Here is a 21956-nt window from a genome sequence, read left to right as displayed (position 1 = left end):
AATTAACAATCTCACCAAAGGACTTAAATGAAGTTACAATCAGACAGATCTCTATCTTGCTTGTCTTTAAGGAAATAAAGAATATTGGCTGCAAGGTTTGAGGCATGAATTAAAGGGACTTCACAAGAAATCTGTAGCTCAGATTCAGAACATAAAACTTTAACAAATTATACCATAAAGATTCAACTGTATTATTATACCAACTGTAATTCTTAAACCCAGTAAATTATCAATTGGGGTTATAGAAAGAATCAAATTAAGACTACTACATGTAGACAGTTAATTGTCAAAAAATGCCTTACTATTATTGGTGCTGTTGCCATTGAAAGACCCAGAAGAACTGTTACTGTCTTTCTCCTTATCTTGGTTTTCAAAGTCCATATTAAGGGACCTGTGGGGAAAATTGTATAGGTAAGTTTTAGTTTCAAGAAAGAACTAGACCAGAAAAGTGGGTAATGAGACATAGTTTTAAATGTTAAAGCACTAGGAAAGAAAGGAAGATTTCTTTTGAACAGCTCTGCAAAGCAGGTCTCCATGCTAGTTCAAGAGTTTTCCTGACAGCAGATAAAAGCATTCCACCGTGGCCGTATCTCTGTGCACATCTTTAATTATTTCCTTATGGTAAGTACCTAGGAAGGAGAAATACTGGGTCAAAAGGCAAGCACAATTTTGAAACTTCTACATACCACACAACTGCTTCCAAAAAGGTGGATCAATTTACTCTCAGAGCAGTGCAGGAGAGTGAGAGTCAATTCCTAGGCAGTCTGATAAGAAGTCTGGGGTCCCCAAGGAGAAAGGGGTCTGGGGCTCTTAAGGAGGAGACAGGGGTCTGGAGTTCTCAAGGAGGAGAAAAGGACAAACACTTTTTTAAGCCCAGAGCTGATGATTGCACAACAAAACAACTCATCTTGCCCAAGGATGTATGTTTTCCCTTAAACTCTGTACCAATGACTATATAACAACATATCTTGCTCGAGAATTTGTTTCTCCTTAAAAAGAACCTTCTGACTAATCTTGTTATTTTAAAACTTGTATACTGTGAGAGTGGGTCTGGTAAGACCTTTCTATTGTTAGTTCTAATCTTGTTAACTTAAGATGTATGTTGTAGTAGGTCTGGTAGAAAGTATGTAAGGCCTTGCTAAGACTAGGGACGGGGTACTCTCCGTCCCCCTTCTGATGTCTGTGTCAGAAGATTTCTCTGTCCCTTTTTCACTTTAATAAAACTCTGCTACACCAAAGGTCTTGAGTGATCAAGCCTGGTCCCTGGTCCCAAAGCTAAATCTTCGGAGATCATGAATTTAACATCGTACACCGTAAGCTATCAAGAGCACTTGTTTCTCTTCACCGTATCAGCTCTCCCTCAACAGTAACATGTATTGAGTTACTGCTGTATCCGAGAGTGTTTTAGCTACTGGAGAGACAACAAGTAGAGAGAAAAACAGGCTCTCATGGATTTTATATTTGAAGAGTGGGGAGACTGACAATAAACAAGAAAAATTAAATACTGTATATGGTATGTTAATGGTAACAGCTAAGGAAAAAGGCAGGGAATGGAGAGGGTAGATCTGAAATTTTAAATGGGGCATGCAGGGCTCATCGGTACTATTTCTGAGTCAGACCTGAAGAAAGTAGACATATTCAATCTGGGGAACTAAAAATGCTGTACATGTCCTAATTTAGAATCCTTTAACCACTAAACAATTTTATGTACTGACCTTGCCCATTTCTTTCTCTTTGTTTGAACTGTTCAAGTCCTTAGCTCATTTTCTACTACTGCCTTCATTTAAAGTATCTGTGCGTCCGAAAGAACTTCCTGTGATGGTGGAAATGCCCTGTACCCTGCATTGACCTATTTGGTAGACATGAGCCCATGAACACTTGAAATGTGTGAGTGCAACTGAAGGACTGAATTCTGCATTCCATTTCATTTTAATTAATTTAAATTTAGATAATTTGAGAGCTAAAACTATAAAACTTGGGACAAAATATTTGTGACCTTGGATTTGGCAGTGGATTCTTATCTATGACACCAAAAAACACAACTGAAAAATTGATAAATTGGACTTAAAATTAAAAACCTTGTGAGTGCCAAGGAATACTTTAAAAAAAAAAGAGAGAGAACCCCAAAAGATGGGATAAAATATGTGCTCTTATGTATCTGAGAAGGACCTTACGTTTAGAATATAGAAAGAACTCCTCCAATTCAATAATAGAAAGACAACCCAAATAAAAAGTGGGCGGATAGTGAATATATCTCTTGCCAAAGAAGATAAGCAAATGGCCAGTGAGAACATGAAAAGTTCTTAAACAACACTATTGATCAGGGAAATACAAGTCAAAATCACAATGAGGTACCACTACATACCAATTAGGAGGGCTGCGACCAAAGCGTCAGATAACCACCAAGGTCAGCAAGGCTGTGAAACGTCACCCCCTGCAGGTGGGGCTGCCAACCGCTGCAGCCACTGCGGAAACACTGTGGCAATTTTAAGTTTCTTTAGTGAGCACAGGCCTGTTCAGGCTACCTGTTTCTTCTTGAGTGACCTTGTGTATAGACTGTCACTTACAGATAAATCAAAAAATTTATCCATTTCATCTAAGTCATCAAATTTATTGGCATAAAGTTATTTATGGTCATCCCTTATTATCCTTTTAATATCTGTACACTCTAGTAATATCACCTCTTGTCCCTGATATTAAGTCTCTCTTCTTTTTTCCCTCAGGTTAGTCTGGCTAGAGGGTTACCGACTTTATTATTTTTTTTTTAATCAGCTTTTAGTTTCAGCCATTTTTCTCCACAGAGAAAATCTATTTGATTTACTTTGGCTTTGATCTTTATTCCTTCCTTCTGTCTACTGAATACCGTTTAATGTGCTCCATTTCCCTAGTTTAGTCAGAAATGGTGAAAGGTCTAAGTCATTGAAACTTTCTCCTCTATCTAACCCAGGTATTTGGAGCTACGATTCCCTTTGCTTTTGCAGCAGGCCATAAATTTTGTAGGTTTTCACTTTAATTCAAAATATTTTCCAATTCCTTCTTGATGTCTTGTTTGCTACACTGAAGAGTGTTACTTTTTGTTTCAGTATTTTGTTACAGTATTTTTTAATGACTTTTATTTCCTTTGTTGTCTTATTAGCTATAACTCTTTGTTCTTTTATTTTACTGGCTGTGGTAAAGTTTATAGTGTACATCTTTAATCAACACAGCCTACCTTCAAGTTATATGGCAGTACTTCATTTATAGTATTAAAACCTGACAACAGTTTATGTTTATTTCCCTCTTAACACCTGTACTATTATTACCGTGCATTTTTACATGTCATGCTTATGAATACCATACTATATTATTATTTTTGCTTATACAATCCATTATCTTCTATAAAGAATTTTAAATTAAAAAAAAAAAACAACCTTTTGTATTTAACATTGTATTAAATTTTTCTTCTTTTTTTTTTTTTTGGCCTTGCCCTGTCAAACATTACCATGGGTCGCTATTACACAAAACTGAAGTCTGGCTAAATAAGGCTGTGAGGACCCATATATTTGCTCAAACATGAAGATACATGTATTCCAGCTTTCTAAAACAAGATCCATGGACCTAGGTTTAACAGATCCCAGGCTACTGTGACGGGTCCAGTAATGGTTACCCACACTGCACAGCTGTCATTTCACAAACTAATCTTCATTCGATAGTATGCCAAGGATATATTTCCACATCAATACATACAACTCCTTTTCATTAAAAAAAAAAAAGAAAATAGGGACTTCCCGGTGGCACAGTGGATTAAGAACCCACCTGCCAATGCAGGAGACACAAGTTCAATTCCTGGACCAGGAAGGTCCCACATGCCAAGGAGCAGCTAAGCCCAGGAGCCACAACTACTGAGCCAGCGCTCTAAGGCCCGGGAGCCGCAACTACTGAGCCAGCGCTCTAGGGCCCGGGAACCGCAACTGCTGAGCCCATGCACCGTAAACCTGTGCTCCAAGGAAAAGCCACCGTAATGAGAAGCCAGCACACAGCAATAAGCAGTAGGCCCCGCTTGCTGCAGAGAGAAAGCCCTCAAAAGCAATGAAGACCCAGCACAGCCAAAAATAACTTAAAAAACTATTTTAAAAAAGCCAAGAATAGTTAACTCGATCTGATATCATTTTTGGCTCAATTCCTGCCTTAGGAGAGACAAACAACAAGAAAAGTAACCTTTTACAGGAAGATGATACAGTTTTGATCTTGAACTGGGTGGGGTATAACCAACAACTGAGTCTGCCAAATAAATAGTGTCAGAAAGAATGACAACTGATCAACATTCTTCAAATTTAAGTTGACATACAAGTACAAATCCCACTGTGCATTTTTGGGTCACTTCAATGTATTGGGTCAGCCAAAAAGTTCATTTGGGTTTTCCCATAACATCTTATGGAAAAACTAACAAATTTTTTGCCAACCCAATAGTTTGATTCAGATACTACATCAGGAAGTAGTTTAACATTCTCTGAGTGCTTTACTAAGGTTTTATTGAGGTGGAGGTGGAGATCTAGTGATATTTGCTCTAAATGTTCTTTCAGGCTAAAACTGAGTTAAGCTGTAAAGAATAGAACTTAAGGAAATCAACATTTAGTATCTTTAGGTACTAGATTGAATTACAGGGGATTTTCTGGGAAAGTCACTGCTTGCTCGGGACAAGGGGAAATGTGGGCTTATAGTTAGGCCGTTTCAGGCTCTTAGGTTGTGATAAAAATGCAAATGTGCCGTGAGAACTGTTAAGACAAAGAGGCCTATATTCAGCCAGCCATAGAGTACATGTCTGGACCACTGCCCACGGTTATCACAAGATCAATAATCAGTTGAAGAACTAATAACCCATTGATTTCTCTGGATACCATTAGATCACAGTAAGCTAGCAATCTAGACAACTTTCTGCTACTGGTTGTGTCTCCTCAATTTTGGCAAAACTGCTTTTGCTGAAATCTAATTTCATGAAATGCCACCAGGTTATATTGAAGAGCACTATAATTCAGTCAACAAAACAACCAATGTCTGTTATGAAATGCTATGAAATAAAATGTTGCATCTTCTTTCTGAGGGTCTCTGGGATAAACCTATGTCTGACCTTAAAAGCAAGAATAACTAACTCACCCGCACAATCTGGTCTTTTATCAGGACACTGTGAAGTGTTAAGTTTCCTCCTCTCTTCTGAGAGCTGGCTGCTGGAAAGCTTACCGTGTGCCGTGGACCACCAGGGGGGCGCGCCCGCCATGGGAGGCATCTCTGGGCTTGTTTTTGGCTTCACTTTGTTTCCCACCCGTACCTTTTCTTTGGCCCCATTCTGTTACCTTATCTCATCACAGCTTGTAAAAACTTAATGGTCTGAAATACTTTTGAACAGGGCAGAGTGAAAATAAACAATTGACAATTGCAGGAAGCAAAAGGGAGCTGAGAATACATTTACTGAAAGTTATACTTGTTCACCTGTTTGAATTCTGATAATGGAATACAATTATGAATACTGGAGAAGAAAGGCAAAATGGAATTTTTATTTTAGTATTTTAAGAATACCATGTTTTTTGACCATTCTAATATTGGAAGGAAGCAAAATGAAAGGGAGCATTCACTTGGTCAAGGTAAACACTATATGGCTGAACTCTGCTGTAAGCTAAATGTGTGTTCCTAAAAAAATTAGAATGGTTTCCTTTTGGATTGACTGGTTTGATCTCCTTGCAGTCCAAGGGACTCTCCAGATTTTTCTCCAACACCACAGTTCAAAAGCATCAATTCTTCGGCACTCAGCTTTCTTTATATAGTCCAACTGTCACATCCATACACAACTACTGGAAAAACCATGCTTTGACTAGACGGACCTTTGTTGGCAAGTAATGTCTCTGCTTTTTAATATGCTATCTATGACCATAACTTTTCTTCCAAGGAGCAAGCATCTTTTAATTTCATGGCTGCAGTCACCATCTGGAGTGATTTTGGAGCCCAAGAAAATAAAGTCTGCCACTGTTTCCATTGTTTCCCCATCTATTTGCCATGAAGTGATGAGACCAGATGCCATGATCTTAGTTTTCTGAATGCTGAGCTTTAAGCCAACTTTTTCACTCTCCTCTTTCACTTTCATCAAGAGGCTCTTTAGTAGTTCTTCGCTTTCTGCCACTACGGGGGTGTCATCTGCATATCTGAGGTTATTGATATTTCTCCTGGCAATCTTGATTCCAGCTAGTGCTTCATCCAGCCCAGCATTTCGCATGATGTACTCTGCCTACGAGTTAAATAAGGAGGATGACAATATCCAACCTTGATGTACTCCTTTCCCTATTTGGAAGCAGTTTGTTGTTCCATGTCCAGTTCTAACTGTTGCTTCCCGACCTGCATACAGATTTCTCAGAAGGGAGGTCAGGTGGTCTCGTATTCCCATCTCTTGAAGAATTTTCCACAGTTTGTTGTGATCCACACAGTCAAAGGCTTTGGCATAATCAATAAAGCAGAAATAGATGTTTTTCTGGAATTCTCTCGCTTTTTCTGTGATCCAAGTTTGGCAATTTGATCTCTGGTTCCTCTGCCTTTTCTTAATCCAGTTTCAACATCTGAAAGTTAACGGTTCATGTACTGTTGAAGCCTGGCTTGGAGAATTTTGAGCATTACTTTGCTAGCGTGTGAAATGAGTACAATTATGCAGTAGTAGAACATTCTTTGACATTGCCTTTCTTTGGGATTGGAATGAAAACTGACCTTTTCCAGTCCTGTGGCCGCTGCTGAGTTTTCCAAACTTGCTGGCATATTGAGTGTAGCACTTTCACAGCATCATCTTTTAGGTGAAATAGCTCAGCTGTAATTCCATCATGCCACCAGCTTTGTTCATAGTGATGCTTCCCAAGGCCTGCTTGACTTTGGACTCCAGCATCTCTGGCTCTAGATGAGTGATCACACCATCGAGATCATCTGGGTCATTAAGACCTTTTTTGTTTTTATTTTTTAATTTCTTTTTTTCATTTATTTTTATTAGTTGGAGGCTAATCACTTTACAATATTGTAGTGGGTTTTGTCATACATTGACATGAATCAGCCATGGAGTTACATGTATTTCGCATCCCGATCCCCCCTCCCATCTCCCTCTCTACCTGATCCCTCTGGGTCTTCCCAGTGCACCAAGCCCGAGCACTTGTCTCATGCATCCAACCTGGGCTGGTGATCTGTTTCACCATAGATAATATACATGTTTCGATGCTGTTCTCTCGAAACATCCCACCCTCGCCTTCTCCCACAGAGTCCAAAAGTCTGTTCTGTATATCTGTGTCTCTTTTTCTGTTTTGCATATAGGGTTATCGTTACCATCTTTCTAAATTCCATATATATGTGTTAGTATACTGTAATGGTCTTTACCTTTCTGGCTTACTTCACTCTGTATAATGGGCTCCAGTTTCATCCATCTCATTAGAACTGATTCAAGTGAATTCTTTTTAATGGCTGAGTAATATTCCATGGTGTATATGTACCACAGCTTCCTTATCCATTCATCTGCTGATGGGCATCTAGGTTGCTTCCATGTCCTGGCTATTATAAACAGTGCTGCGATGAACATTGGGGTGCATGTGTCTTTTTCAGATCTGGTTTCCTCAGTGTGTATGCCCAAAAGTGGGATTGCTGGGTCATATGGCAGTTCTATTTCCAGTTTTTAAAGAAATCTCCACACTGTTCTCCATAGCAGCTGTACTAGTTTGCATTCCCACCAACAGTGTAAGAGGGTTCCCTTTTCTCCACACCCTCTCCAGCATTTGTTGCTTGTAGACTTTTGGATAGCAGTCATCCTGACTGGCGTGTAATGGTACCTCATTGTGGTTTTGATTTGCATTTCTCTGATGATGAGTGATGTTGAGCATCTTTTCATGTGTTTGTTTTAGCCATCTGTATGTCTTCTTTGGAGAAATGTCTGTTTCGTTCTTTGGGCCATTTTTTGATTGGGTCATTTATTTTTCTGGAATGGAGCTGCAGGAGTTGCTTGGATATTTTTGAGATTAATCCTTTGTTGCTTCATTTGCTATTATTTTCTCCCAATCTGAGGGCTGTCTTTTCACCTTGCTTATAGTTTCCTTTGTTGTGAAAAAGCTTTTAAGTTTCATTAGGTCCCATTTGTTTATTTTTGCTTTTATTTCCAATATTCTGGGAGGTGGGTCATAGAGGATCCTGCTGTGATTTATGTCGGAGAGTGTTTTGCCTATGTTCTCCTCTAGGAGTTTTATAGTTTCTGGTCTTACATTTAGATCTTTAATCCATTTTGAGTTTATTTTTGTGTATGGTGTTAGAAAGTGTTCTAGTTTCATTCTTTTACAAGTGGTTGACCAGTTTTCCCAGCACCACTTGTTAAAGAGGTTGTCTTTTTTCCATTGTATATCCTTGCCTCCTGTGTCGAAGATAAGGTGTCCATAGGTTCGTGGATTTATCTCTGGGCTTTCTATTCTGTTCCATTGATCTATATTTCTGTCTTTGTGCCAGTACCATACTGTCTTGATGACTGTGGCTTTGTAGTATAGTAAGACCTTTTTTGTATAGCTCTTCTGTGTATTCCTACCACCTCTTCTTGATATTAGGTCAAGGATATTAGAAATATTAAAAATCAAGGATATTTCTGTCCTTTATTGTGCCCATCTTTGCATGAAATGTTCCCTTGGTATCTCTGATTTTCTTGAAGAGATCACTAGTCTTTCCCATTCTATTGTTTTCCTCTATTTCTTTGCACTGATCACTGAGGAAGGCTTTCTTATCTCTCCTTGCTGTTCTCTGGAACTCTGCATTCAAATTGGGTATATCTTTCCTTTTCTCCTTTGCCTTTTGCTTCTCTCCTCTTCTCAGCTATTTGTAAGGCCTCCTCAGACAACCATTTTGCCTTTTTGCATTTCTTTTTCTTGGGGATGGTCTTGACCCCTGCATCCTGTACAATGTCACAAACCCCCGTCCATAGTTCCTCAGGCACTCTATCAGATCTAATCCCTTGAATCTGTTTGTCACTTTCACTGTATAATTGTAAGGGATTTGATTTAGGTCATACCTGAATGGTCTAGTGGTTTTCCCTACTTTATTCAATTTAAGTCTGAATTCTGCAATAAGGAGTTCATGATCTGAGCCACAGTCAGCTCCTAGTCTTGTTTTTGCTGACTGAATAAAGTTTCTCCATCTTTGGCTGCAAAGAATATTATCAATCTGCTTTTGGTGTTGACTATCTGGTGATGTCCATGTGTAGAGTCTTCTCTTGTGTTGTTGGAAGAGGGTGTTTGCTATGACCAGTGCGTTCTCTTGGCAAAACTCTGTTAGCCTTTGCCCTGCTTCATTTTGTACTCCCAAGGCCAAACTTGCTTTTTACTCCAGGTATCTCTTGACTTCCTCCTTCTGTATTCCAGTCCCCTATAATGAAAAGGATATATTTTTTGAGTATTAGTTCCAGAAGGTCTTGTAAGTCTTCATAGAACCGTTCAACTTCAGCTTCTTCAGCGTTACTGGTCAGGGCACAGACTTGGATTACTGTGATACTGACTGGTTTGCCTTGGAAATGAACAGAGATCATTCTGTCGTTTTTGAGACTGCATCCAAGTACTGCATTTCAGACTCTTTTGTTGACTATGATGGCTACTCCATTTCTTCTAAGGGATTCTTGCCCATCGTAGTAGATGTAATGGTCATCTGAGTTAAATTCACCCATTCCAGTCCATTTTAGTTTGCTGATTCCTAAAATGTTGATGTTCACTCTTGCCATCTCCTGTTTGACCACTTCCAATTTGCCTTGATTCATGGACCTAGCATTCCAGGTTCCTATGCAATACTGCTCTTTACAGCATCGGACTTTACTTCCATCACCAGTCACACCCACAGCTGGGTGTTGTTTTTGCTTTGGCTCCGTCTCTTTATTCTTTCTGGAGTTATTTCTCCAGTGATCTCCAGTAGCATATTGGGCACCTACCGACCCGGGGAGTTCATCTTTCAGTGTCCTATCTTTTTGCCTTTTCACAGTGTTCATGGGGTTCTCAAGGCAAGAATACAGAGGTGGTTTGCCATTCCCCTTTCCAGTGGACCATGTTTTGTCAGAACTCTCCACCATGACCCTGTCCATCCTGGGTGGCCCTACAGAGCATGGCTCATGGTGAGTTGGTTTATGAACCATAATAAGACTTATTTTGGCTAACCTGGTCTAACTTTACAGTTACATGCATTTGGTATGAAGGTCAAAAAAATCATATAAAGTACATTCCTTATCATCTCTGCACTGTCTTCCTAGAGTAGGTTTGAGTATAAGCAAATAAACTACCCTCGAAATGAAAGAAAGCACAGGGAGGTGCTTGCCTTAAAAAAAGGTAGTAGTTACTCTATAATAAAGTTCCACTGTTCCCTTGTATAGTAACTTTACATAAACATAAAGAGATGCATCTGTATTATATTTACGTATTACCTTTTTATCAATTATAAAGTATATCTTCCTTTTGATTTCCTTTTAGATCTGCTTCAAACCTGCTGTTCTTTTGTCTGTGATTCATGTGGGGACAGAACTCAAGTGTCCTGACAGTAATAAGCTGCCTAAAAAATTCTAAACCATCTCACACTGTGATTCCTAAGTCCCTCTGCCCATCTGAATGGCCCTTTTCACCTCCCCTGCACCTCCATTAATGTTTTCCTGTTGGTTTGTCAAAGGCTGTGGGGAAATACTTATTACATGAGTAATTATGCTATTTTCTCCCCCCCGAGCAGCTGGAAAGATTAAGGAGATCAGGTGTCATCTTGAAGTAACACAGGAAGTCTAGCAAGCAGAGCTCAGCCAAGGGATGGCAAATATAAGGGCTCTTAGATTGAGGATTTGTTTGGGGTTTTAAAATCTAGTTTTATTTGGCACAGTTCTCCCCTCTGTACTTAGAAATGTGAAAGCCTGGGGGAAAATAACCAGTACAGTGCACAAACCTTTCACCTTGTGTTTTATGATTTTCTCCATGTCTTCAGAGCTCTAAATAAAATGTATTATTTAAATAAGCAAATAATGTATTTTTTATGGTCCTAAATCAGAAGAGGTAAGAACATTTGGCTGGGCATCGGGAGAGACAATATGGATAGGGCTAATCAAATTCAAGAGGCATTTCTTGTGCAAGTCCTATATGGAAGGCTACATGAAAGCAGAGGCCAAGGGAGGAGAAATCTGCAGTAAGAAGCGGTGGTAAAACCATCAAGGCTTAGCAAGGATGAAGACTGAGAAGAAACGTTTTTAGACTTGGCAAAAAATGGAGACTCTGAGAACCTCAGGAGAGCTTCAACAGAACTGTAAAAGGTTACAAACATATCAATGAGTGGGTCCATAAAGTGCCACCAGCAATGAAGAGGCAACAATGTGCAATAATGGAAAGATTATCCAGTGTGCAGGTCACCTGAATGAGGCTGGAGTATAGTGCTCCCATCCTAAGCCTACTGAACAACCTTCCCTAGCTGATTCTTATGGTCGGAGAACCACTACTGAAGGAAAAAAAAAAATCACAAAAAGGGGTTTTTAAGAAACTTCTCATTTCTTCTGACTTTACTATCAGATCAACTTATTTGCTTCACAAATGAAATGGTATTGTTCTCAATAGCCAGCAGCAGTAGAGTACTGCCTGAGTTTAAATCCCAGCTTCATCACTTAATACTTGGGTGAGCTACATAACATTTCTGGGCCCTAGTTTCCTCCTTTATAAAATGGGAATAACAGTATCTATTCTGTTGAATTGAGACAAGGATTAAATGAGACTTTAGGTAAAGCATTTAGCACTGTATGTGGAACATAAATGTTCAGTAAAACATTAGCTATTTTCTTCATCAGGTTTCTTTATAAAGTCAATGTCTAACCAAAAAAAATTCTAGTAGCCAATTACAATCATACATCTCTAAACGACCCCCTCAGAGTAACAAACAGAAGTCACTCACAACATCTGAGAAGCATCCAAACTGGTAGAAACAGCAGAAGTCAGACAGCAAGACAGACTAGTAAGCATCATTTAGCACCCTAGGGTACCCAGAAGAACTATACAAAAAGATCTTAATGACCCAGATAACCACGATTGTGTGATCACTCACCTAGAGCCAGACATCCTGGAGTCTGAAGTCAAGTGGGCCTTAGGAAGCATCACTATGAACAAAGCTAGCGGAGGTGATGGAATTACAGCTGAGCAACTGCAAATCCTAAAGGATGATGCTGTGAAAGTGCTGTACTCAATATGCCAGCAAATTTGGAAAACTCAGCAGTGGCCACAGGACTGGAAAAGGTTAGTCTTCATTCCAATCCCAAAGAAAGGCAATGTCAAAGAATGTTCAAACTACCGCACAATGGCACTCATTTCACACGCTAGCAAAGTAATGCTCAAAATTCTCCAAGCTAGGCTTCAACAGTACATGAACTGAGAACGTCCAGATGTTGAAGCTGGATTTAGAAAAGGCAGAGGAACCAGAGATCCACTGGATCATAGAAAAAGCAAGAGAATTCCAAAAAAACATCTACCTCTGCTTCACTGAGTATTCTAAAGCCTGATTGTGTGGATCACATCAAACAGTGGAAAATTCTTCAAGATATGGGAATACCAGACCACTTGACCTGCCTCCTGAGAAACCTATAATGCAAGTCAGGAAGCAACAGTTAGAACTGGACATGGAACAATGGACTGGCTCCAAATTGGGAAAGGAGTACATCAAAGGTATATACTGTCACCCAGCCTGTATAACTTATATACAGAGTACATCATGTGAAATGCCAGGTTGAATGACTCCACAAGCTGGAATCAAGACTGCCAGGAGAAATATGAATAACCTCAGATATGCAGATGACACCACCCTAGTGGCAGAAAGCTAAGAGGAACTAAAGAGCCTCTTGATGAAAGTGAAAGAGGAGAGTGAAAAAGTTGGCTTAAAAAAAAGAAGATCACAGCATCTGGTTCCATCATTTCATGGCAAATAGATGGGGAAATAATGGAAACAGTGACAGACTTTATTTTCTTGGGCTCCAAAATCACTGCAGATGGTGACTGCAGCCATGAAATTAAAAGATGCTTGCTGCTTGGAAGAAAAGCTATGACCAACCTAGACAGCATATTATAAAGCAGAGACATTACTTTGCCAACAAAGGTCCATCTAGTCAAAGCTATGGTTTTTTTCAGTAGTCATGTAGGGATGTGAGAGTTGGGCCATAAAGAAGGCTGAGTGCCGAAGAATTGATGCTTTTGAACTGTGGTGTTGGAGAAGAATCTGGAGAGTCCCTTGGACTGCAAGGAGATCAAACCAGTCAATCCTAAAGAAATCAGTCCTGAATATTCATTAGAAGGACTGATGCTGAAACTGAAACTCCAGTACTCTGGCCAACGGATGTGAAGAACTGACTCACTGGAAAAGACCCTGATGCTGAGAAAGATTGAAGGCAGGAGGAGAAGGGGACGACAGAGGATGAGATGGTTGGATGGCATCACTGACTCAACAGACATGAGTTTGAGCAAGCTCCAGGAGATGGGGAAGGACAGGTAAGCCTGGCGTGCTGAAGTCCATGAGGTTGCAAGGAATCGGACACGACTGACTGACTGAACAACAACAGGGTACCAGCTGGCTGTGCCCTAATGAATTCCCTGTATTTTCATCAAGCAATCCATGTCCAAATAAGTAATAGGTCAGTTCTTCATTCAGCTATCCCTCGTTTACATTAAAGCAAGAATCTAGGAAATCACTCTAGCAGTTTTACTTACTGACTACTGCAATTTTTGTTTCTGCTACCATGAAAAGATTATTTTTTCTGGCTGCACTGGGTCATCACTCCCATTACCACCTGACTCCGCCTCCTGTCTGGTCAGTGGCAGCATTAGATTCTCGTAGGAGTGCAAAACTTATGGTGAACTGTGCATCTGAATGATCTAGGTTGCACGCTCCTTATGAGAATCATCCAGAAACCACCCTCAGCCCCCTCACTCTGCCAAGGTCTGTGGGAAAATTGTCCTCTATGAAACTGGTCCCTGGTGCCAAAAATGTTGGGGACTGCTTAGTATATAAGTACATGCCAAATAAAATGTCATGTGAACTAACAAAAGGACTTTCAGAGTTGTGACTCTAAAGTTTTTTTTTTAATTATAAAAACTTCTGAAATGTTATTATATACTCAAGAAGAAAAAAACAAAAATTTGTCTAAAGCATAGAGATACAAAAAGTACAGGATCATGCTGATGAGGTTCTAAGCTGCTCTGGCTTGACTGATGTTTCCTAAGGGTGGCTAGGAACCTAGGATTCTCAGCAGAAGTCTCAATGAGTGAAACATTTATCAACTGATACTGGAATTATCAACAGTATTTTACTTGTTCTACTCAATGCTGAGATAAAGCCTGGAAGTCTGTAATTTTACCAAATACTCATTAAAATCCAAATATAATACTAATTCAAAACCTTAAGCTTATTTCCTTTATCACTGCTGCTCCCTTTCAAGTTCTCAATTTAAAATTTCCCAGGCAGCCTTCATTCTTAAATGTATCCACCACAAAACTATCAGTTATACAACCACTAAGATTTCTCTAAAGTAAGAATAGTGAAAAGAAGAAGGGAGTGAGTATCTAGCTTCCTTATCTTTGTATTTCTATGGCTGTCTGCTAGGATGGGAACTTCAAGAAGATCCAGTCTCAGCATTCCTAAGGTCAGCAGAGAGAATACTTGGTAAACGCAACAGTGCACAGTTCTCGTCATAGTAGCCTGAACCTTATGAAATTACATGTGTATGTCAAAAAAGTTGACTATCTACTGGCAATTTCATATATGGCTCAACATAGGTCAATGCCTTTTTTTTTTTTTTTTTTTAATTAAGAAGAACATTCTGTCCCTTTGAGACACTGCAGAATCACTGTCAGGGACTCTCTCCTTAACTCTCTCAATGAATATACTTAATGTGAATCATTTTTCCCCCAGAACCAGAATTTAAGTGATTAGTTTAGTTTTCACTTATTTGCATTAAAATGCCAAAGCCATAAGCAAAACCAAGAAGTGTTTTAACAGCCAACCAAAGAATAAATATCAGAATTATCCTGTTCAACTCAATTCCTGTTAAAGTCATGTTTCTCTTCAAAGAGGCAATAAATTCTGGTCCCAATGCCCAGAACAACGCGCCTTCCACCTCGAACAGAAGACCCTTTGAGAGCATCTTACCTGAAACTACCATAGACTATAAGTAGAATGGAAATCAGAAAAGTAGACACTTGACTGGAATCCACCAGGGAATAGGCCCTAGAGAAAAAAAGAGGAAAAAAAAAATTAATCACATGGCAGCAAACTAATGGAGTTTACAGTCTAATGGAGTTCTATAAACTCCACTAAGTTTTATTTTTGTCTAAGAAGGAAAAAAGGTATAAATTGGCATGAAGAAAATATTAATTGAAACACAGATCTGGAAGTTTAGCATAAAAAGTAAATGTATAGATTCAGAGTTTTTTTTTTTTTTAGATTCAGAGTTTTTATTAGTTAGCCTTCACCGGGGGTTCAATGGTATCAATGTAAAAATCCCGTCTCAGTATAATACACACATGTGCTTCCACTCCCAAGTACCAAAATACCTACCAACTCCTTCCTTGTGAATTATCAGTAGCATCTTAGTGATTTTACTCAGTAATAAAAGTAAAGCTCATGTCTCTCCTGGATTCTAGTTTCATTTTCTTTAACTGCCTATTGGTTCTCTTCATGTGGGTATCCCACAGAGGGTTCTTGAAAGTCAACAGGTTGAAAACTTAAGTCATTGTTCTTCCCTTCATACCTGACCCTCTCAAGGCATATCATGATTCCTTCAGCATTCCTGACACCCTCTTCCCTTCCTTCCCACATTATGACAACAGTCAGAAAGTCCCACAACTTCCACTTCCCCAGATAACCTCCCTTTCACGGATCACAGCCCTGTGATGAAGAGGCTTGTGTAACTCCGTGAAACTAAGAGCCATGCTGTGCAGGGCCACCCAGGACGGACGGGTCATAGTAAAGAGTACTGCCAAAACGTGGTCCACTGGAGGAGGCAATGGCAACCCACTCCAGAGTACTCTTGCCAAGAGAACCCCACAAATTATATGAGAAGGGAAAATGATATGACACCAGAAGATGAGCCCCCCAGGTCGGAAGGTGTCCAATATGCTACTGGGAAGAGCGGAGGGTAATTACTAATAGCTCCAGAAAGAATGAAGCAGCTGGACCAAAATGTAAATGATGCTCAGTTGTGCATGAGTCTGGTGGTGAAAGTAAAGTCCGGTGCTGCAAAGAACAATATTGCCTAGGACATGAATTTGAGCAAACTCCAGGAGACAATGAAGGACAGGGAAGCCTGGCATGCTGCAGTCCATGGGGTCACAAAGAGTTGGACACAACTTAGCGACTGAACAACAAAAATAAATACCCTATTTCTCTTAACTGTAATGCCAATTCCTTAGCTCCCTTCTATGGCTTGACTATCAGAGTAAAAAAAATTTCTTTTTGGTCACACCATGTGGCATGCAGGATCTTAGTTCCCCAACCAGGATTCAAGGCTGGATGCCCTGCAGTGAAAGCTCGGAGTCCTAACCACTGGAATGCCAGGCAAGTCCCAATGTTTTCAAGTCTGTCTTCAGAAATTCACCCTTCCGAGTACCCATTCATGTTAGGGATTTTCCCAGAACAAATTTTTCTTCCTCTTTTCATCCATCAAATATTTAATGATTCTGTGCCTGGCACTCTGCCAGTCCCCAGGGATGGAATAAAAAATAAGGTTGTGTTGGTCCTGTCTCTTAATGTCTTTTTAAAGGAATTTAAAAATTAAAGTTTGGTCTAAAGGAATGAAAACAAAAAGCTAACATAAGCAAGTGAATGTAACTGCTGAAATGTTATAAAGGGGAGGAAGACAAGTGCAGGATACCCTGAGAATGTGTAACAGGTGGCGCCTACCGAACTGGGGGTGGGGGGCTTCCTTAGGGAGGTAGATGAATGAGAGAGACACTAGACTCAATAAAATAGGATTTGGTGACTGTTTAGGAGAGCTGAGAGAAGACCCCAGGTTTCTGCTAAGCAGCTGGTGGATGGCTGCACCATCTGGCAAAAAAGGAAACAACAACAGGAGGAGCAGAGTCAAGTTCCCAATGTGCCGAGGAGCAGCTGGCTCTCTGGGTCCAGAGTTCAGAAGCAGCTCTACGCCAAGGACACAGACCGGGAGCTCATGACCCTCCACATGGCAACTGAAGCCACGGGTGTGCGCAAGAGGAGGACCCAGGATGGAAGCCCGAAAAGCCAGAAATCTAAAGATCAGGAAGAAGGAGGAGCTGCAAAGAAAACATGGTAAGACTGAGACAGAGGAGGAAGACCCAGGATAGTAAGGTTGAAGTGCTTCCAAACAGGCATCAGATGAGATGGTACCAGAACTTAAAACTGCTCTACCCCTGACCTGCAGTTGACCAGTTAACCTCTCTAAGCTTTAACTAGTTCCCATCTGTAAAATGAGGATAATGACAACACCTCACTCAAAGAGCTGTCAAAGGATTAAATGAGGCTTTCCCTGGTGGCTCAGCGGTAAAGAATCCGCCTGCCAACGCAGGAGACGTGGGTTTGACCCCTGACCGGGAAGATCCCACATGCTGTGTGGCAATTAGGCCTGTGCCACAACTACTGAGCCTGGGTCTAGATCCCGAGAGATGAGCTAATGAAGCCCCGGCGCCCTAGAGCCCACGCTCCACAACGAGAGGCCACTGCAATGAGAAGTCCGCGCACCGCAACGGAGAGCAGGCTCTGCCTGCCACAACCAGAGGAAGCCTGCACAGCAACCAAGACCCTGCGCAGCCCAAAATAAATAAACAAATACAATTTTACAGAATTAAGATTAAGACAAAGTTCTACATTAATAAAACAAATTGCTTAAAAACAGAATGAAATGAGAACTCACACACAGAGCTGAAGCCAGTAATTACTCAGTGCTCACTGCTTGTATTAGGAGGGAGAGGTCCTGAGTGCTGAAGGTGGCTGAGACGTCAAGATGAAAACTGCAAAGTCACTGGGTTTATTTAATGTGTGAGTCACTGATGACTTTAGCAAGAACAGTTTTAATGGAGTGAGTGGTGGGGACAGGAGTCAGGTTGGAACTGGCTGAGAAGTTAAAGGCAAGGAAATGGAGATAGCTTTTTGAAAAGTACAGTTTCAAAGGAAATAGCAGCTAGAGAGGAATGTACGGTAAGGGAAGTCTTATTTTTAAAGACAGGAGATACTCAACCTTTCTTGTATGTTGACTGGAAATTATACCAGTGAAGAGGAAAAGACGGATGAACACAGAGAAGGATAAGTTTCCTTTAACCTTTCTAAAAAAACCCAGGACATAAGATGAAGTTTCATAGTAAGACACTGTGGCCTGTACTGTCAAATTTTTTTATATTTAGTTATTAAAGATACATGCTGAAGTATCTCTGGGTAAAATGATATAAGGCTTGCTTCAAAATATTCCAGGAATAACAAAAGGCAGGAAGGATAGTTGTGTTTTTTTTTTTTTAAGGTGAGATTGTTTTTAATTATTGAAACTGGAATGACAGGTACATGGGGGTTCCTTATACTCTTCTGCTTTTGCATATTTTCTGAAAACCTCCACACACACACAAAAAGGAAATGTTCTTTTTTTACAGCAGTCTTTTGAGAAGTTGAGACAATGAAAAACATGAGAGGTGAATGAATACAGCCATTTATTTTCTGGGTCACGAGTTCTGTCCCACAGCACCCCACAGTGGGCACCCACAATTTCCTAAAATTTCAGTCAGCAAAGGGGATGCAAGATGCAGCAGACAGTGGACGGCCGCTCTAGTCCCTTCGCTAGCTTCTGTCCAGCTATCAGCTCTCTTACCCACTAAGAGATACCTGGAACAGTACATTTCCTATATTAGGAAAACTGATTTCAATTTCTCTTTACTCTAAAGTTAGCTCTTGCTCTGCCATAATCTTTGCACACATCTTTCAAAATTCTCAAAACAAATGACTTCTGTTTAGAGGGAGTGTTTTCCAGAAGTTAAAAAATATCTTCGGGGGGAACAGGTCACATGCTCACATGGCACAAAAATCATAACTACGTATAGTACACATTGATAAGTCTCACTTCCACCTCGCCTCCTCCCCCCATAACCTCTTTACATAACCACTTTTATCAGTTTCTTCAGGAGCCTTCTAAAACATGTAATATAAACATACTACTTCTTACCATTTCTTCACACAAAAGAAAGGCCGTTAAACACACTGCTCCATACTCCCCAACCTTTACCATACAGCCTAGAGATATTTCCATATCAGCATACGGAGATCTTTATTTTTATTTTCTTTAAACATCTGCATAGTATTCCACTGTGTGGACATACCACATTTTTTGTTTTTTTCAAAAAGCAAATCCCTTGTTTCTAAAAATTCTGCTACAATTCTGTTATAAAGAGTTTTGTAAGTTATACTCACAGTCACACACAAGAAATAACACATCTAACAGAGAATAAAGTTCCTGAAAATAAGGCTGTGGGACGGAGGAGGAAATGCAGCGTGATAAATGTGGTCAAGCTGCCCACCAGAGAGGTTTTATCATTTTGCACTATGACCAGTAACAGACCAGCGTCTCTGTTTTCCAAAGTCTTGACAACAGTGAGTGTTGTCCAACTTTTGAATTTTTTTTTAACCAATCTAACAGATGAAGATTCATATTTCAATATGGTTTTCATTTGTGTTAATTATTTTTGTGATGCAATTAATTTCAAAGTGAATTAAAGTGAGATTGAGTAGCTTTTCATATGATTAAGAGCCTGATCTATAAAGCATGAAACAAGTGTGCGTGCGTGCGTGCGTGTGTGTGTGTGTAGGAGGAGGAGGACGTGACTTCTCTTTTGCTAGTGTTTTACTTGGATGACTTTTTTCGTACCCTTCACATTCTGAAGCATACTGTCATTCCCTAAAAGGTAGATTAAATGTTTAAACTTGTCAAACTCCATGTCTTAAGTGTGATACTATTGTTTCCTTGCTATAACTGTCAAATCAATACAGACTCTCCAGAGACATCACTTAAGACTTCTGTAAGTCTGGGGTGAAGTTTTGTTAAACCAGCCTTCCCTCCTCCACAGATTCCCTGTGCTCTGCTCTGCGTGACTGACTATACTGAGTCACTGATGTTCTTCACAATCCACTTTTCAAGGTGAAGTCTTGGCCATGTGCAAAATATCTTATGAAGAGGCTGATTAGCACTACCAGTTCTCATCTCCATTTCCTGGCCCTGCACACTACCCACTAGAGAGCTAAATGCATGGTTTCATTTAATGCTTTCTTCTATACTGGACCATTTTATTTTCCAAATAAATCTGTACTAAGGAAATCTGGTTAAAGCTGACTCATAATATAGTTCATGGCATAATTTATAATAAAACTTCAAAAAACTTTTAACAACTTTGCAAACTGTACCAAATTTCACATAATTATAAGTTATGATTTATTTCACAGTATTATTTGAAATTTCATATACTTTCAACTCAACCTACCACTATGGCAGTTTTACATAAAGCCTTTAACAAAAAGTATTATAAAACACAGAACATGAATTAAAATCGAAGTCCAGTGGTCTACCTTACTTTACAGTTTATCCTATAGTTCAGATTCCACCAAAGCATCAACAGGCATGTATCATTTCTCAGACCCTCCAACAAGGTGTCTGTTTCCAGGGACTCTGGACTCACATTAAAGACAGGAATTATTCTACACTCTGAAGTAAAAGGAATTCTTACAGAAATGCAAATAGAAACTAAATACATGCATCTGAAACACACTGAGATCAGGTTAGCCAAACGTACTAAAAACAGACTCGAAGACTTGGCCAAATGAGGCAGGGGTATAGGTCAGCTGTTGAGCTGCAATATTTTATGTGGTTATTATGAAAACCATTAATTCTTTAACTACATTCCCCCAAGCCTTAATAGACAAAGACAAAGAGCTACCAGAAAGTTCTCGCATGTGTAAGGTTATATTCCACACCCTAAGATTTTTAGAACCATACTGGATTTTAGTAGCTGCTCTAGAGTCAAGCATCTATTTCTAGCTGCTTTACCAGCAAGTGCTTAGACACATATCCTGCTAAAAATCATGCCAAACCGAGACACAGAGAGTACTGTTCTATAACGTGTCCTGTGTGTCAGCCTTCCAGCTATACAATGAAAGGATTCTTGTCCACCCAACAAACCAAGTCACTACTATTCCAACCCTGCACAGTGACTGAGAATAGCACTTGGCAAATTTTTTTGGTCTTGAGACCATCTACACTCGTAAAATTAAGGACCCTGAGAACTTCTGTTCCTATAGGTTACATCTACTGATATTTATAACACTAGAAATTAAAAGTGAGAAAAGTTTTAAATGTTTATTTACTAATTCACTTAAATATAATAAAACCATTACAACATGAGCACATAAATTACCTTTCTAAAGGACAGATAACAGTTTTCCAAAACAAAAAATTTAGATGAGGGGCATCCTTTTACGTTTTCATAAACCTCTTTAATGTCTGATTTAAGTAGAAGTCAGCCAGATTCTCATAATTGCTTCTGCATTCAATCTGTTTTGTATGTTACTTCAGTTGAACTTTATGGGGGGGAGGGGGAAATCTGGCCTCACATAGATGGGTAGCTGGAAAGGGGAAGAACATTGGAATAATCTTTTCAGATAACTAAGGATACTCTTCTTTGATACTACCCTAAACTTCAACAAGTCGTCATTTCTTACAGGTTACTTGAAATGTGAAATCTGAAACCTTGTCCGTGAATTAAAAAAAAAAACTATTATATTAAAATCTCATGGACTATGCTATCAAATGGTTCTTTAACCATGGGTGATTCTGTAACATCACACACTGGTCACTAAGTCATGCAGCTCCTCCAGATGTTGTCACATTTCATTACACAATATCTCAAAAACCTCATTTGTTAATTTCACTCTTGAGG

General features: G+C 39.6%; 1 protein-coding gene across 1 annotated transcript in view; it reads right to left on the bottom strand.

The window, feature by feature from the left end:
- Positions 1-21956, bottom strand: part of SPPL3 (signal peptide peptidase like 3) — a 95455-nt gene that overhangs the window by 14599 nt on the left and 58900 nt on the right. The window contains exons 2-3 of the mRNA XM_043438911.1: positions 15163-15240; positions 303-391 (exon numbers count right to left, since the gene is read on the bottom strand). Of these exons, the coding sequence (XP_043294846.1) occupies positions 303-391; positions 15163-15240 (167 nt within the window). The remainder of the gene's footprint in view (positions 1-302; positions 392-15162; positions 15241-21956) is intronic.

This window comes from Cervus canadensis, chromosome 1, assembly GCF_019320065.1.
Source record: "Cervus canadensis isolate Bull #8, Minnesota chromosome 1, ASM1932006v1, whole genome shotgun sequence".
In the NCBI taxonomy this organism is placed as follows: Eukaryota; Metazoa; Chordata; class Mammalia; order Artiodactyla; family Cervidae; genus Cervus; species Cervus canadensis.
This window is presented reverse-complemented; position numbering and strand designations above follow the sequence as displayed.